Below are 17737 nucleotides of genomic sequence, written 5' to 3'. Positions count from 1 at the left end.
AGTAAATTAGTATGCTCTACTGTCTGCTTGTTCTGACCTGCTCTGAGTTGCATGTTTGTGGCAGCGTTTTACAGTTCTGCTGCTGCTAGTGAGGATGCCCAGCAAAACCAAGTGGAGAAGGAGAATTGCTTTGACATTTTCAAATCAGCTATGTATGAATTGCATTCCTTTATTTTAAAATTGACTGCAAATGAGAATATAGGTCCAGTACGAGGGCAAACCACTTGTAGATCCTGGGAATCAAGACTGCAGGGGAGAGCACAGCCAGGACTTTTAGATTTTTGGCTTCCTTTCAGCCTACAGGGTAGATTGTTGAGGAACCAGCAAGGGGAACTAGAAAGAAATCTGCCAGTTTCTATCATGTAGACAGAGTTCCATAGGATCTTCATCAAAATAGATCTTTTACTTTTTCTTATTTGACAAATAATTCTTTGAAAGTATTTCTTCCCAGGAAGTAAGTGTAGCTGTATGCATTAGTATTTCAACTGTATTTAACGAGTTTGCACGTGCATAAGTAGTTGAGGCCTAAATAGCCATAAATAGCTAGGACTTAGACAAAAACTCAGGTTTTAATCTTGTGAGTGAGCATCTAGCAAAAACCTTATGCAGTGGTGGAGCCTTACGGGCTTTATTGGTATTCTTTGTGAGCAAGTGTTCATTTCCTGTTTATCATATTTGTGGTATTGGTACCTTAGCCTGAAATAAAGCAAGGCATTTGTCACTAAGTAGGTGACTAAGTAGTCTGAGTTTTGTTCAAAACATCAATCCCACTTCAGAGGGAAATCAGGACCCAAATTACCACTATGCCTGCCTTGGAGTTACATGTGACTCTGTCGGCGTTCTGAGCTTTATCTGCTCACCAGCTCTGTGTAGCAGCTGGAAGCAGGATGAAACTACCATAAAACCTGTTGTACTCACAGTGACTAGGTAAGTTTTCTGCATCTTGTGGCACTCAGCTGCATAAAACTTTTTTTAAGACTTGTAAAGTTAGCGAGCTGGACTGCCTCTGATGCTTCAGGCACTACGTACCGCTGTAGAACTTGGGGGGAAAAAAGAAGGGTGCAAGGTCTGGTAATGTAGTATGTGCTACAAACTGCAATACTTCCTGACTGTAGCACAATCTCTACAGAGAAATGTGTGTTTCAATTAGCATGCTTAGGTTGCTTTTGTCTAGGCTACGCTGATAGTGTTTTGGTGCATGCTGGTTAAATATCTAAAACTCATGGGTTTGTCATGACTAAAACCCAGATTCAGTGGATATAGTGCTGAAAGTGGTCAAAAGTAAGAATGTAACTGTATCTTTAATGTACCTAGGACCTTCAGGTATGAGTAGCTATACTTAAGGAGCTGTAAGACTCTGAAAAAGTACTCAGTTTGTTTCCTCCAGCTTATTGGGAAATAATTCCGATCTGTTCCATTAATGTTTGTAAGGGGAAAGACTACTGAACAAATTTACCTTCTCTGGTTAACATTGGTATAAAAGGTACATTAAGTTTCTTTGATCACAGAGCCAAAAGTGCTAAAGATCTGATTTGCACAACTAGTAAACAGGCAAACTGGATTGGAACAAAGCCAAAACCAGATGGTGGAGGACTGATTTATACTATAGCAGCATTTTCAGAGATGTGACATGTCATCTGTACGAAAGAGCTCAACTGGTTATACTAGTTACGACCAGCTGTGTTCTGTCTTCCCTCTGTGGGGAGAGCATAGCTTGTGTTATGGGAGCCGATACCTTAGGAATGACAGGCTCTTTTTTTCATTAAGTATTGTCAGTTATCTCCGGTTGAGAAGACACCATTGCCTCCAGATCTCAAAATATTTGTGCACCAGACATGATGACAAATAAATTTCTGATTTGGTGGAGGTATAGAATAGGTGTATGGATTTTGCCCTATTGACATTTTTTAAACTACTGTTTTTTGCTTGAAACCACAAATAATTAGTGCATAAGCTGAAATGCAGTCAAAGTTTTCAATGTAGTTATTATTGGGCAAAGTTTGGGCATTTTTCTTAACTGTCAGTCTATCTAATCTTTCCTCATGTTTCTTTATAATCACTTTAGGGGAAGAAAAAAAGCTCTGTAGAACTTGCTCTTTTTCCCCCCTTAAGTTCATTTTAGAGAACCAACATTTCACTTTATCTCCTGAAAGCCCAATGTATGCTTCATTGCATTTCTGAATCTCATTGTGAAAAGAGATTTTGCATTTTAATACTTAAAAGGAAATAGGAAATGAGACAATATGGGTCTAGCACTGTTACTCCCTTTCCATGTTCAAATAAATGCCATGTTTTTATAACTGGGAGGGGATGAAGCTGGCTCTCACAAGGGAAGTGGTTAGTGTAGCTGGTTCTTACCGTGGTGACTTTTGATAAGGATTTGTTGGGCTACTGTATACTTATTTGCACTTGCTAAAATAATCTATAATTATAGGATTAAAATGCTTAACCCTTTCTGTGTAACTGCATTAGTTCTTCAGTAGTTGTGAGTGGGCAGCCAAGAAGCAAGAATTGAGAACTCTGCTATTCCATATTCATACAGCAGCTTGTTTAATGCTTAATCCAGACATACTAAGCAAGTAGATGGGAAGTATGTCTTCTGAAAGAGGTGACCTTCCCTGTTGAGAGTATTCAGAGTGACACAGTTTATGTTACCTGAGTGTTGCTGAGGCTCACTGTGCAAATGCCTGTTGGTTTTCCAGGACAGGATCATGTGACAGTGTGTTCTTCACTAGTCCTGGCTGCAGTCAGCATTGTTCCAGCATTTCAAAGGCATGTTTTCTTTCTGATATCTGCATGAACTTGGGGCTCTGTCACCCTTTGCTTGTCCCAGGTTGCCTGACATTTTAATGTAGCAATTAATTCAATGGGTGACATCAGTCTTCAGCGTCTAGTTCACAGTCAGGTCACTCCAGTACCTAGTAAAAGATTAACTTGTTGAGAAAAGTATTTCCATAAACAGTCCATTAGTAAGTCACAAGGTCATGACTCATTTCACATGCAGACTCCCCCAACTACAGTTACACCAGTGTGTCCTGGAAACTAGTTTTTATTTCTGGGCTTTTATGTATTATTGTGGTTTCACAATGATTTGAAAAGCACTTGCACACCTGTTTAAAGAAGTGAGACTGCTTTCCCAGTTGCTGTCCTGTATTTGAGGCTGCTACTGTCATACAAGTTCTTATGGTAAGAAGTAAAATTAGTGTGATATCTTTAGTGATCACAAATGTTTGCCTAATCTTTGAATATTTTATTAAAATTTAGTAAGTTATCTGTGTGTTATAGAAAATGGTTTTTTGTTCTCTTTTTTCTTAGGCATTTGTCTTGTAAATGTCTTTCAGAATAGTATTCTTTTGGCTGTAAAATGAGCGTATTGCAGTTGTGCTTCAGTGATGGTGGTTAAACTTTTAAGACATCTGATCATGCATTGATTTTACATAAGAGTCCTTTTGTAATCTCTTAATGTGTGGAAATGCCATTAAACTGGAGAACCTTCTAGAGCTGCAAGAGGTATGGAAATCTTTTCCCCACTTTTTTTCCTTTAAAGTAAAACTTACATGGTGTAGCAAAGTAAAGAAAATTACATTGGGTTATGAAATTGTAATAATCAGACAAATTCTGGGATAGAATTATTACTATGTCCTGTTAAGTTATTTCAGCTAAGGTTGAAAGTCCTTTCAGAGAAGTCATAGCACAGTGGGGTAATCACAAGTGGAACTATTAACTCATACAGTTGCTCTAATGCTCAGACCGCTTGATAATCACCTGTTTAATTTGTTGCCGCTTTACGATTTCATGTGCTGAATCAGTGCTGATGAGTTTCTGGTAACACCTCAGGGAATTCAGATTCAGTTGTTGTTACTGATTTCCTTTGAGTGAAAGATACTTTCTCTATAATAAGTGGGGTAATTTACCCTTTCTTAAGTTGGTTCAGTGAAATCTTGGGCTTTTATTTCCCATATTTTCATGATTTCCATTACTATCACTTCAAGCTACAGTCCTAGTTTGTGTTTCTTATCTTTAAATGTGTTGCTTAAAAAAACAGCACTGTGGTTTAGGCTATACTGATGTTTGTATGATTCTGATTTTAAATCCTCAAATAGACTATCGAAATATGGAGAACACAAAACTGACTGAGATTTCACTTATGATTGTGCAGAAGCACCCATGAAACTTGAAGGAAAACTTTATTAAGGCAGATGGGAAAATCTCATCTTTCCGAAGAAGAATTAATGTTCTTGAATATAATTAGCTCTCCATTTTCTTTTCACTTAATTTTGAGTAAAGGCAGTTATGGCTGCTGGCAAATAAATTAAGTCACTTTAAAATCTGTAGATTGGTCCAATCAGTCTAATAAAAAGAGTGAGGAATTTGCTTCAGAAGGAATTAAAAAATAAAGCACAAGGATAAATACTCTTTTGAGCTGTGCAATTTAGATTTTTAGTTTCTGAAGATACTTTAACATAATTGTGTATACAGAGAACTACAGAAATCAGTTGTGGATGAGTAGTGCTTCATCAAATCAAAAAAGGATTAAATGAGCTGGGCCTCCCTCACCTGTGCCTTATGTACTTGCTGGTACTTGAATAGGCTCAGAAACCATACCAAAACTTCAAACTAGCAAATTCTTCTTGGCTTTTTTTTTTTTAATATCCAGTTGGATTCTCATTCATTGTAGTCTCATTTTTATTGTGAACTTTTTTTCCAAAGTAGCTGTCATATTCCTTATTAAGTGATTTGGTTTTGGTGATTTTTTTTTTTGTTTTAAATACTGTAGTTTTAAAACACATTCTTGTCTTGTATTGCTGCTTTCTAGGTTGATACATGTCTATGTGAATATTCATAGAGAAAAGAAACCTCACTTCTGTTACTCAATTTTTTTTTAATTTAATTTTAATTTTTTTAAATTATATTTTTAATAGTTCTGAATTTCTCATGTTGGTATTTGATTTATGTGTTTTCTGGACATGAATGCTTCTTCTGTTCTTTTTTCTTTACTGTGCTGTCTTTAACTAGAATTGCTTATGCAGAAAGTGAAGGTTGGTTTTGAATATAGCTGAAACACATATTTAGTTACTTAAATGTGAAGCCTAAATCTGGAAATGGCCTTGGGAGGCTTGACATTTTTTAGAAAATGAAATTGCTCCTTGGATACTTTCATATGAATTGGGAAGCTATTTTAATGTGAAGGCAGGGAAGGGAACAATACGGGGGAACAGTCAATAGTAGTCTTGCACCTTTTTTCAAAGCTGACAGTGGGAATAAAGCACCAGAAGAGTGCATTTATCAGCCAGTTTGCTCCAAGTGATGTGGTTTATTCTGACTTGTTAAGGATTGAGTGCACAGTATTAAATGTTATTTACATAATTACTTTGAAGTTGGAAGTAGTTAAGAATCTAAGAATAATGCAGAAAATTTGCTTTTCTCAAAACACATATCTTGCTTGAGGTGCTTTTGGTTAAAAGTCTGTAATGAGAACTGGCTTTCATCCACCAATTTGAGCCAATAAGTTTTGGTGTTTTGCTTTTTTTTTTTAAGGCCATAATTTTAATGGACCGGAGTTTGTTGTTGCATGAAGAAATTATAAGATTTTTGAACAGAAATAGAAAAATCAGTCAATGTTAGTTTAACCTTCCCTTAGAACCCTGAAATAAAATGAAGTGGAAAAGCTCTGGAAACCAGATTAAGACACACTTGAAAGCACAGAATTCACTTACTGCCTTTCTAATTTTAGAGCATTGTGGTGGTCAAAACTATATGAGATTTCATGAGAAACTGGTAATAAATTGAAGTAAAAACTCACTGATGTGCATTAGTTTCAGAAAATCCTGTGAAAACTACAATGCAGAAAGAGTATCTTGGTGAACTAAGTGCTGTGAAATTGCTAGGTTTAGAACTTCTAGGTTAGTTCTAAATTGAAACGACAACACTTGCAAACCATCAATCTGTTGGACCTTTTATAAGACAAGATGGTTTCTCAGACAGCCTTGAAACTTGTAGTCTGTGTTGGTAAGGATTTGTGTCTGCCTGTGGGAGGTGGAAAGGAAAAGAGTCGGGGCTTGGCTTTTCTGAAACTCTGGACCTCTTCAGCATTGTCATTTATGGCCTATTCTTCTGTGTTTGCCTTTGTTGGTGTTTCAGGTATTTTCCATTTGTTGCTTTTCACTGTGCTAAACAGTAGGGAGAAAATTAAGGACAAAGTATTTCTGTAGTTAGGTTCTGTACCAGATTTTGAGAGGTGGGCTTATGATTCTGGCTTGCCTGAAAACTCAGACACCCATGCAATGCTAGTTTAAATAAAGTTGTTCTTGTAGGTGCAACGTTGTATAGATTACTTTCAAACATAAGATTTAAAATGAAGTGCATATTCTTTCCTTATTACACCTATGTTTCAGTCTAACAATTAAATTATTAAATTCTCTCTAATAGTGTCTATTACCAAGGAGGTCCTGAAAAGTACATACATACTTAGATCCCAGCATTAATACCAGCATAGGTCTAACACATTTTGATCATATGACAGCTTAACTGTGTTTCACACTAGAAACTGTGCTTTTAATGATCAAATGAATTTGTGAAACAGTGAGGGGGTATACAGCAGAATATCATAATTTGCTTAAAATAGTACTAACTGGTGGATATATGAAATGAGAAAAAGATTCAGACAAAGATAACATTTTCTTCCCCACACCCCTGCCTCACCCCCCAGACATCAATGCCACTTGCACATTTGTATTTTAAATTAGACATAGGCATTCTTGCTTATTTTTCTCATACATGTGTAATTTGCTGCCCTTCATAAGGGAGAAAAAAAATGGATATGTTGATTGAATAAAATAAAATTTAAAAGTTCAGATAACTGGCTTCCCACACTGATCATAGTTTTTGTTGACAACACTTCCATTCATGGGCTAGATTTCATGATCTTTTTTCTTCTTAGTAAGAACATTGCTTTAAAATTAATGTTGTTACATAAATATGAGCACCTCTCCTTGCTTATTGGGTCCTGGACTGAGAAGAGAGTATGATATGCTGTGCTATGGATGAGAGATACCCATAGGATATGGATAAGTAGTTTACTTTCTCAAGCACTGTGAAACTGGAAATAAGTTGTAAATTGAACATCCAGCTGCTAGTTATAAAGTAACATCTCCTAAATTAGATGATTTCTTTACCACTTTCAACTAAATGTATTACATGTGAATGACACAAGTTTCTTCTGCTGGAAAGATAATAACTATAGGATAAATATTTGCATTTTATGAACTGGAATACAACTTTCCCTAGAAAAAAAAAAGGTAGATTGAGGGGTTTTTCCTCCTAGATGAACCTTTAAAATTACTGCTATAACAGTCTTCTGAGATAAATTACAGGTAACAAGAACCTTGCACTTTTTTTATCCTACCTCATGCAGCTGAATCTTTAGCAGATGGTGAGTTTGCTGTGGACTTGGTGCAAAGTCGAGAGGTAACACAGAACAGTCCCAGTCAGTGTGTTCTACAGTCCAAGAAAACAAAGTCCTCATCCCCAGTGAAACATTTCCTGTTGTGTTCTTAACAGCTCTATTGTAGTAAATTGTTTATTACTTAAACAAGCCATCTAAGGGGAGAAGCTGAACTGTGACATTGTATAGTAAAATTCAGTTCTGTGCTGATCATATCTTTTAAGTTTGTTTAATTATGATATACTTCAAGTCAACTAGTGCAGTGTGCTATTTGGAACAATTCAGTACAAAAGTCATGTAAGGCTACGTCACACACACAATTTCCTCTTCTAATTTTTGAAACAAATTGCTGTATTTTTACTTTGTCTGGCCATTTTAGCTTTTTTAATGTAATAATCAAATTGCTTTTTAAAACATGCTCAGATATTTTAACAGCACTTGAAAGTAACTTCTGTTTTTCAGATATCTGCCTCTCATGAACTGAGTTTCACATAAATTTCTGCAAGCTGCAGAAAGAAATGAGAAGGGCTTTTTCATAGTCAGATAAGAGAAACCGAAAGCATGCAGCTGACTTCGGCAGAATGCTTTTTCATTTTCTGGCTCAGCAAGAGAAGGAGTCCTTATGAAGCTTTCTTAAACTTTCATTAATAATTTCCTTTGTGTTAATGCTGTCTCTGTTATGACAAATACCACTTTAATGTTTGTATTGAATTTTGTTTCAGAGAGATTATGAGAATGCATCTTTCTTGATCAGTGTCTGGTCATGCTCTGTCTAGGCTTTGGGAAGAGACAGCCTTTCCATTGTAGATTCCCTCAGAAATCTGGGGTGGTTTTTTTGGGTTTTTTTAAATCTTAAATTTTGCTGCCAGCTTCCCTTCATAGCTGAGGTTCCATTTCTAGTGTGATAATAAAGCACTAGCACCATCTGGGTACAGTATTCTGTTCCTCTCTGCTGTTAAATTCTGAAAAAGTGACAGTTGTTTTGATAGTTCTGCAAAGCAGGAAATTACAGACTTCTTCTGCTTTGTCAGAAACTTCAGCCTGCAGCAGGAAGAGCTACTGGGATTCCAAAGAACATGTTCCAGGACACAAAGTGTTTCTGTTTTAACTCTACTGCTTGGGAGGAAGCTAACTGAACATTTTTTTTGTTTTCTTTTTTCTGATAGATTTTAGTAATTATAATCATCTTCTGATTTCTTTTAGCTTAGAAATAATTTTTTAACATGCCATGGTGCAAACAGACCTTATTTTTAAGAATTTGTTGCTAGTATAGTTGCCCAAGGGAAAACCTTCATGAAGTGAAACTTGCCTTTCTTCTCCTCTTCTGGGTTGTATACACATGATAACACTGACAGATGTGTTTGTTGAATGTCACAATGTTTGAAGCACAGACAGCTTCCTTTAGAGTTTTAGCTTAATCTGTAGTTGTAGTTTCTCCTTCTGTCCCCAGAAGGTTACTCGGGTTTTTCTCTCTGCCATTTTGGTTTGAGTAGAACTTTCTCATTGAATAATTCATTGCATAATTCATGCTGAAGTTTAAATCTGGTTGTATATAATGGCAGTTCTGGTGTAACATTTTCTGAACATTGAAACAGTGGAATTTTTTGTATCATTCTTGTGTAATAATGCTGATAGTGTGACGTGAAGTCAAGCACATGCAGTGTCTTCTGCCTAGAGAAGTCAAGATACACTTAGTAAAAGCAAAAAATAGGGGAAGCAGAGCGTGTACTTGTGGACCAGTGGGTTTTCTCAGTAAGTCAGGAGGGTACGTGAGCACTCTCCTCTGTTTTGACTTGCCTGCAGGAGCAGATTTGATGATTACAACTCCTTTGTACTTGCATCAGGGTTTTAGAAGAAGTGGGAAGCCCAAGGTGTGTGTCTTTATGGTAAAGTTTTAAAGTTACTGGATTCCCTAGCCTATAGTCTTTCTGATTTATAATAGTGGGCGTTTGTTCTCTGACCTACATTTATTCACAAAGTGGCTTATATATTAAAATAAACAATGGGCATTTACCTCTAACGTGTATCTTAACGATTTTCTGTACTGCAGTTATTTTCAACATATGGGTTTTTTTTAGTCTTGTCATATGGTGAGTGAACACAATTTTTACTTTTTACCTGAGGTCAGCTCAGCTTCTTTATCCTCTTGGGTCATTTCCCATGACATGCCTTCAGTTTCTAGAGCGCAGTCTACGTACAAACCAACAGATGAAAGATACAGCAGATAAAACGTAAATTGGACAAATTCATGTGGAGTATCATCCTCTCATTCATCCCTGAAGCCGTGCATTGGCTGGTGAAAGTGGGGGAGAATCTAGTGGGAGGAGTTGCTCAGAGATTGTTCTGTGGTTTTACCGCAGCACGCACAGATAGTTGCAGTTTGACAGAGGATGCTGGGCTGCGTGGACTTGAGGCTTGGACTTACAAAGATGCTTCTATGGGGAGATCCCATGGAGTGACAGACTGTGCAGCTGGGAGCCTTGTGAATGCACCGGGTCTGCGGTTCTCTGTAAGCTCTATTCTTATCTTTAGTCATATTGACATGTCTCCTTTCTGTCCTGGAAATGTAGCATTTTCCTCCTAATAAGAAACAAAGAAAGTTGTTACTTTTGGGGGGTAACCTCTTGAACAGAAATCAGGAAAAAAAGTTAGTATGAATCGCTTTCAGTGTTAAGCGTTCTAATACATTTAATCTCATGTCTGAAGGTCATAACCTCTGCTATTTTGCTGGGTTGAAGGAGAACAAATTTCAGCTTTTGGTTGGGGACTGTTGTTTCTGCTCTGGCAGAATAATTTATTTTAATAATAAGGGTTTCTTCATCCTACAGTTTTTAGTATGTAGTGTGTCCTACATCCTTTATTCGTTAGTCCTACATCCTGTAGTCTTTAGTGTGGTAAATCCCATTTCTGCATGTGGGGGGTCTTCTCCACTGGAATAAATCTGTATTACAATGCATGTGTACTGTAAAAGAAGCTTGTTCATCAGAAATTTCATCCTGTTTTATTTTCCTGGGAAAATGTTGGAGGACCACATGAATTAGGTTGGAGATCAAACCCAGACCAACAGTTTTCCATTTTCTCTTCTCCAACTTAAAGTTTCAGAATATGTGGTGGCGCTCTGGGGTTTTTCTCTGAAGTCAGATGAACATCAGTAGGGGTAAAAAGAAATGAATAACTTAGGTAGGGAATAGGAACTTTTTAAACTGACCTTGTGTCTGCAGAGATGGTTTATGGAATTGTTTCAACAGGTTACCTACCTGAGATAGGTAGGTCCCTTCTTCCTTTGCATTGGCATAAATAGCTGTTTTTCAGAGCCTAGGTATTTAAATTACCTAATGTGTTTCTAGGCTTGTTACCGCATTAGTTCTAATGTTTGTACTTGATTTAAGAGTTCTAAGAGTATTCTAGCAGCAAATTCAAGATTCTACTTGCATATAAATATTTTAGGTACTCTTTGTTGTTTGATTTTTTTTTTAAATACTCTGTTTTTTTCATGCTTTTAAAAGCATCTTCATCTATAAATCTTAAATGTTTATGTTTGAGGTTGAGATCCATTACCAAATTGACAAAGTACACCCATCACCTTGCCTCTTCTTTAATTGATACAGAATGGCAGAGAGGGAAGTAAGAAGAAATGAAATTTGGGTGTATTCCTTAAGTAGGTTTGCTTTCAGATGAATAGTTGAAAAAATATTTTAACTTTTTTTCTTTTCATAGCTCAAATTTTTGAAATCTGCTTGGTAAAAAAATAAAATCTTGCAGTTTTTACTTTTTCCATATTGTCACCTGGAATAAACTTTCAGTAACCTCTTGGAACCTCCAATTTCCACATGTTCCACATGACATTCAGTTTGATAACATGCCCTGAGACTCATTTTTAGCTTTTTTTTTTTCTAAAAGACTACATTATAATGCTAAAAATACCTTAATATCTCTGTCCCATACTGCTTGTGTATAGGAAGGCTTTAGAACTTTGTTGCAGCCTGTTGGAAGCTGCTTTATGTGGCAGAAAAATGTAGTATTTCTGATTTTTGTTTTATGATCTAGTTCAATTCTGCCCTGTAGAGTAGACTGTGTCGAATTTCCCCTCTATTGTATGAGTACATGATTAAGTTGGAATATTCAGAATAAAATTGTCGACTTGGGGTTTTTTTGAGACAACATTCAGCATTCGTACTTACTTGATTTTGTGTTTTCAAATGAGCTAACTAGGGAAAATGTTGCATCTTGTTTTTATGCAGGACAGATTTTAACAGATTAATTACACAATTTTGGTTTTTTTTAATAGCCTAACAATATTTCATAATATATTGAATTTTAGGAAGTTGAATTTGAAAAATTTACCTTGGGAAGCAGTTATTTTGAAGTGAACTGCATAGAAAACAAAGCTTTCAATTGTGGCTTCTGTTTGATATCTTATGCTAGCTTTATATGTCATGTCTAAATGTGCTCTGGCTTGAGAAGGGGAGCACAGCAGTCTTTGTGAGTCTAAATGCACATCACACTGCTGTGACTACATTTTCTCACAAACACTAGAACTATGTTTAAGTGTGGCACTCAGCAGTAGCATGGGCTCCTGTCTGTGGTTTGCATGATCCACCCAATGCTGAATTTTGTGTGATGCTGGTTGCTGACAGCATTAGGTGGTAAGTTAAAACCCAATCTGCTCTAAGAGATGAGGGCTGCAATTGTGTTATATCCCTCTAGAGCAGGTAGATGTGTCCATAAACAAGACCACATTTTCTCACCTTTTGTTGTTAAAGTGTTAGTTATGAATTAATTGTATGGAAACTATCTGAAATCCAACATTCCTGGGGGGCAGCATAAAAGCTTAACACATAGGGAGATACAGGTAATGGATAAAACGTATCTGTGCATTAAAGCACATATCTGTGCATAAAGGTTTCCTTGTAGGGAGGGATATATATGATATGCTTGCAGCAGCGTACAAAGTTCTTCTGTCTTGCTTTAAAACTTAACAGAACTATGAAAATACTGCCCTGTACATAGAGCTTTGTGTAGTAGGCTTTCTGCTTAACGTGGATTTTTAAAAATGGTTTATGTATTGATGGCAACAAAATGGAATATGAAAAACATTTGTTTCATGGTCCTTTCATAAATGGGATACTTATACCAGGGATTGACACAGCAATGCTTTTCTCATGCAGCCTTAACTTGCCCTGCAAGCTATTTTCTTAATTAATAAACCACCACCATCCCTGCAATAAAAAACAAACCACAAAACCCCCAAAATATTCCAAGTATGGTACATGTGAAACTAAAAATCAAAGTTCTGATACTTCTTTACTTCACAAAAACAAAAGCATGCTGGGACAATCTGAATAAAGCATCTGCTATTCAGGACTGAAGTTTCTTTTAAGCTATTTTGAGTAAATTACAGAAATGTTTTCATTTCCACTGCTGCCTGAATCGTACTCTCTGGTTCCTAATAATGATTGTTAATCAGTTGATTAACAATCATTCCTATTGGAATAGGACCAAAATATTTGTAATTTGACATTTCCTTATTTCAGATTGCTTATTTCAAATGGTTGGTACACCTGGCATATTGTTTCTTTAGGGAGGTGTGCTGAGAACTGTGGAAAAATCATAGTTGTGATAAGGATCAGTTGAGGATGTTTTTGAGAGTTAACTTCTGAGCTAAAAGTATCAAGGACCAAACATAAATGAATAAAACACAGCCACATTAATTATACTATTAATCTCCAAATCTGCACAGTAAGGGAAGACATCTTAAAAAAAAAAAAAGGGAAAATAAGGTGGATGTTGACATTTGACTTGATTAGTTTATGTTGTAGAACAGGTACTTCTGAATCATGGACCTGCATATTTCTCCAGGATTGATAGCTTAGTTAACAAACTGAGCAAAAGTAAGAAAGGCAGGGCTTTTCTGTACAAAGGTATAATTTTGAAATAAAGTCTGCAAATAAAGACATTTGAAAACCATGCTCTACATTTATTTTAGAAAGCTTTCTTAATAAGCCCAAATTTAATTACTTGAAATTTTAATTTCAGTACAGCCTTACTTCTTTTGTGTAATAGTGAAATGTCATCTTCCAGACAGATGTTTGCTTATACAATTATCTCAGATATGTTTCATGAGAAGTTTGAGAAAACCTGGAACTTCTTTGCTTACATGTGAGGCTAAGTGATGTTTCAACCTATCAAAAATGTTGTAATTACAGTGCATGAATATTTAGGCATTGTGAACATCATGTGGGAGCATCCCACCATTCTTCCATATATTGGGAATATTCTTGAAAGGATTTTGCTATTATTATTTTAGTTTTCTAAATGGAAGTTTAATAATAACGTCTAAATATCAGACAACTGCTCCATTAAATTACAGAATTAATTTGTAGAGGTCAAACACAACTGTGGACAGAAGATGGATGTTTGAGGATTGCATTGATGAGCTTACATGAGTAGTCCACAAAAGCCTAGTGTATAGTATTACAGAACAAACACAATGTTTGTCTTTTGGGCTATGTGGGAGAGCAGTTTAAAAATCTGAAAGCACACTTGTTAATGTTTTGGTTTTTTTTTCTTTGAAGCCATGGACTTCACTGAGTGCTGCTATCTCAACTGAAGCAGTGCTTAAGGGTACTGCATAAATGGTTGGTAACTGCTTCCTATCTGTAACTTTCAGGGTCCTTTAGTGTGGATGAATTTCATGACAATTTCTAATCAGATTTTTCTTGGTTGCTGGTTCATGGCTTGAAGTCTTTTCTTGCAGTTCTGCTTTGACTTTATTGTTGAAAAGTTTGGATGGGTACAGACTTGCTGCCAGCTACCCGAAAGGTGGTCTGAGTAGTTGTTGATTTTAAGCGACTAAAGAAAAATACATCTTAAATTGTAACTGATATCTTAACTGGTCAATAACATAAAGAAAATCATAACCTTTTGTCTTGAATGCCAACAGTCATTTTCTGATAAAGCAAGAGTTTAATAGGCAGATAGTTACAAAGAAGCATCTGTCATGGTGCACTTTTTGAAGTACTAATAACTGCATTTATGGTGACTGTCAGTGTTAAATATTTAAATCAAATCCCAGATAAAGCTAAATTTGAATTTTAAGTGCATCATTTTAATTCTGCTTCTTAAGTTCCCTTTTTAAGGATATCTAATAGGCAAGAGAAGGATCTTTGTAATTGAAAACATGTCTCCTATGCCTGAAGTATACCTATATCTGTATATTCCTCTGCTCCTTGTTTCATGACAAGATAAATAATTATCTTGTCATGAAACCTACTGAAAACACCTTTGGTGCTTGTCCTATAAACACTGCAGTAGTTTTCTCAATGAGAAAATAAATGAGCTCTTTTGTAATCTTACTTATTTTGTAGCTTCAGCAATATGAGGCTGCTTCTTCAAACACAAGGGTTATTTTTTCTTTTATGCTTGTGGGTTAGGATAAATGAAGAAGTTTTTTTTAAAGTCACTTTAATGTGATACCTATCTATGGTAATAAAGCAAGCAGTGAGTACTGCTGTTAGTATTTCTGAAATAAGTGTTCTAGAGATTTTTCAGTTAAATTGTTGAACTTTTTATAGTTGTTTCTACTCCTTTGTATGCCCATAAGACTTGTGTTCTGTGCCTGTGCTTATTTCTAAGTTTCACATTCTTTGTAAGTTTTTTTCCTCCTTCCCTGATTCTTTTGGATTATTTTTTTAAAAAATGGTAAATTGTAGCTACTCTGACTTTTATTTAACAATAGTGTAATGAAGTTTAAGTTATTATTGTAACTCCTTCCCAGCCAAACCCCATGCAGTTACCTTTGGAAGAGGATCTGAGACTGTAGTAATGGACAGTAATTACTCTTACTCAGTTGTGCTGCTGATTAGAGAGGACAGTAAAATATTAACTATCCAGTTCTGGAAAGCCTTCTTCCCTTCCTCTTCAAAAGGGTTTTTAACAGCAGTAGGAAATTGTTCAGCATTCTGCCAATACATACAGGTGACATGATCTGTTGTTTGTTACTTGTTTTAAAATGTTACTATTTATGTTCAATATATTTTGTGGTCCCAAAGTCCTGTATGAGGTTAGAGACAGATTTGTTTGAACTACCTTGTAAGTACATATAATCAGAATGTTTGAATAATGCAGTAGTGGGAGATGAGTAAATGTCAGTGTAGATTTGGGGTTGTTCCACAGTGTGGTTTATTTTTTCCAATAGGACATATTTTTTAATCTTTTTGTACTGCATTATGTATAGAGTGGCTTTCAGTGTGCAAAGTGGTGGTGTAGTCAGTACAGTGATGGTATTTTAAGAATTTTTGCTAAACAATCACTCCACACAATCCTGGAGAAAAGATAATATTTCTTAGAGCTGGCAAGCATGGGAATACTAAAAAGTGCTTGAATCAAAAATTGCCAAAATAAGTGCAAGAAATTACAAGTAGCCAAAGCATTTTCTGGTGGACTGCTGGAAGGCAAAAGTGAAAGCACCACCTGCAGCTTCCCCCACAACATTTTGAATTCGCATTAAGTAAATGCTGTCTGGTGACTTTTTGCAGGAAGTGCAATTTGCCTTTTTTTTTCTCCCCCTACTTACTACTTTTCCTGTAATAATTACTGAAGCCATGGGTTTAGAGAACTCAGGATGGTGATCAGAGTGGAATGCAGGGAGTCAGTGTGTACATTCTGAGCACTGGTTTTACTAAGCAGAGAGATGACAGTTCTTGGTAGCCCACAAAACCTGTGACAGGTTGGGAGTGGTCTGCTGGCAGTCAGTATGCTAACTGAAATCTGAACATAACTAAGGCATCTTTATTCACCACTATGGTCTCTTTAAGACTTAGCACTTCATGTCAAATACTTCTACTCTTTCATAAACCTGGACTTAGAAGGACCACATACGTGTCACTAGATTAAAAATCAATTAATTTTGCTAGTTTCATTTTTAAGAGTGTTTCACAGATAGGAAAACTGATACCAGCTGACCTAATAGCTCTTACTTATTCTTACATCATCCCTCAAGTACTGTGTAAAGCTTCATTCTGCTTCTAATTTCTTTTGCATGGTATGTCTTAATGAAATCAGACTATTCCTTTTCATATACTAACATGTTTTGCATAAGTGCAGTATCTGTCTATATAATTTCATTCTGATGCATCTTTCTAGATCTATGTAATGTTATTTTTCTCGTATTATGGAGGGATGACCATGCTTTATGATGCTGTTATTCGCAGTCCCTTGTGTACAGGGGAGGCATTGTGCCTGGGAGCCTGGGATGAAGTGGTTAATCTGAAATCTTGAATGCAAAGGCCTTCTATCAAATTTGGTTCACATGGAACAGTGTCTTTCCTCAAGTCACTGGTGACAAGCTGGAATTCTCATAAAGTAATGCTCCTCTTGTGTTATGCTTTCATACTGCTATGTGAATGTGTCTGCAGTTTATAAGTCAATTTTTAAGCAAACACTGAAGATACCCACTTTTCTTTATCCAGACCCCTATCATACGGAAATGAGCTCACTGCATTTTTGTTCTGACAGTATGTAATTTGTAATTAGTATCAAGAATTACATTTTGTAAGGAGCGTGAATTACTATAAATTAAAAATTTAAATACATTGTTATAAGTGAGATGTGAAAGCACCAAAGTTTTAAAATAAAATCTCAGGAATCCACTGAAGATGATAAGAAAAAATGGTATATTTTTAAAGCGTATACTTGCTGTCCTGTATTAGCTTTCTTGTTTTGTTATCAGACCTATTTGGTTATTATGGAAAAATATTTTTATTGCTTGCTAACTGGTTTTTAAAAATTTTTTTTAGTTGTCTCACTAAACACTCTCTTCCTCATCTGGTAAGATTCCTGCACTTACTTTCTCTTTATTCTGTAGGTTTTAAAGAAGACAAAACAGGAGTTAATGAGGCTGTATCATTTTTAACCATATGCTCACAGAAGTTTTGAATGCCTTTTCCTGTAATTTTTTTTGTCATGGTAGCTTGACGTCGTCTTCAAAAAATAAACATTTGCAATAGTAGCTGCCATTGTTGAAGTGGGTGTAGTTACTGTATAGTTGGCCTGTGGTTAGATTAGCTGACAGATACCACCAAAAGGTCTCCTCCTTCGAAAGGAGACAGCCCTTTTCAGCACAGAGCACTCTATACCTGCAAGGGCACTGCATGGTGTGAGCATTAAGGAACTGCAGAACCTAAATCTGGATCTTCATGGTGATAGCCAGCTCTCCTGTAGCTCTCTGCTGATAGAAGATAATGCTGTTCAATGTGTGTCTACCATAAGTGGGTGAAAGGGTTGCTAGGGTTG

General features: G+C 36.1%; 1 protein-coding gene across 3 annotated transcripts in view; it reads left to right on the top strand.

Annotated features, from left to right (window-relative positions):
- MAP3K1 (mitogen-activated protein kinase kinase kinase 1) overlaps nucleotides 1-17737 on the top strand; it is a 58721-nt gene that overhangs the window by 9855 nt on the left and 31129 nt on the right. Inside the window, exon 1 of one of the 3 annotated variants that reach the window (XM_032095462.1) lies at nucleotides 9852-9953. The exons of the other annotated variants lie outside the window; for them this stretch is intronic. Coding sequence (XP_031951353.1) covers nucleotides 9931-9953 — 23 coding nt within the window. The 5' untranslated portion in view covers nucleotides 9852-9930. Of the gene's footprint in view, nucleotides 1-9851; nucleotides 9954-17737 lie in introns of those variants that run through there. 3 annotated transcript variants of the gene reach the window in all.

The sequence above is a fragment of the Corvus moneduloides genome, chromosome Z, assembly GCF_009650955.1.
Source record: "Corvus moneduloides isolate bCorMon1 chromosome Z, bCorMon1.pri, whole genome shotgun sequence".
Lineage (NCBI taxonomy): Eukaryota > Metazoa > Chordata > Aves > Passeriformes > Corvidae > Corvus > Corvus moneduloides.
This window is presented reverse-complemented; position numbering and strand designations above follow the sequence as displayed.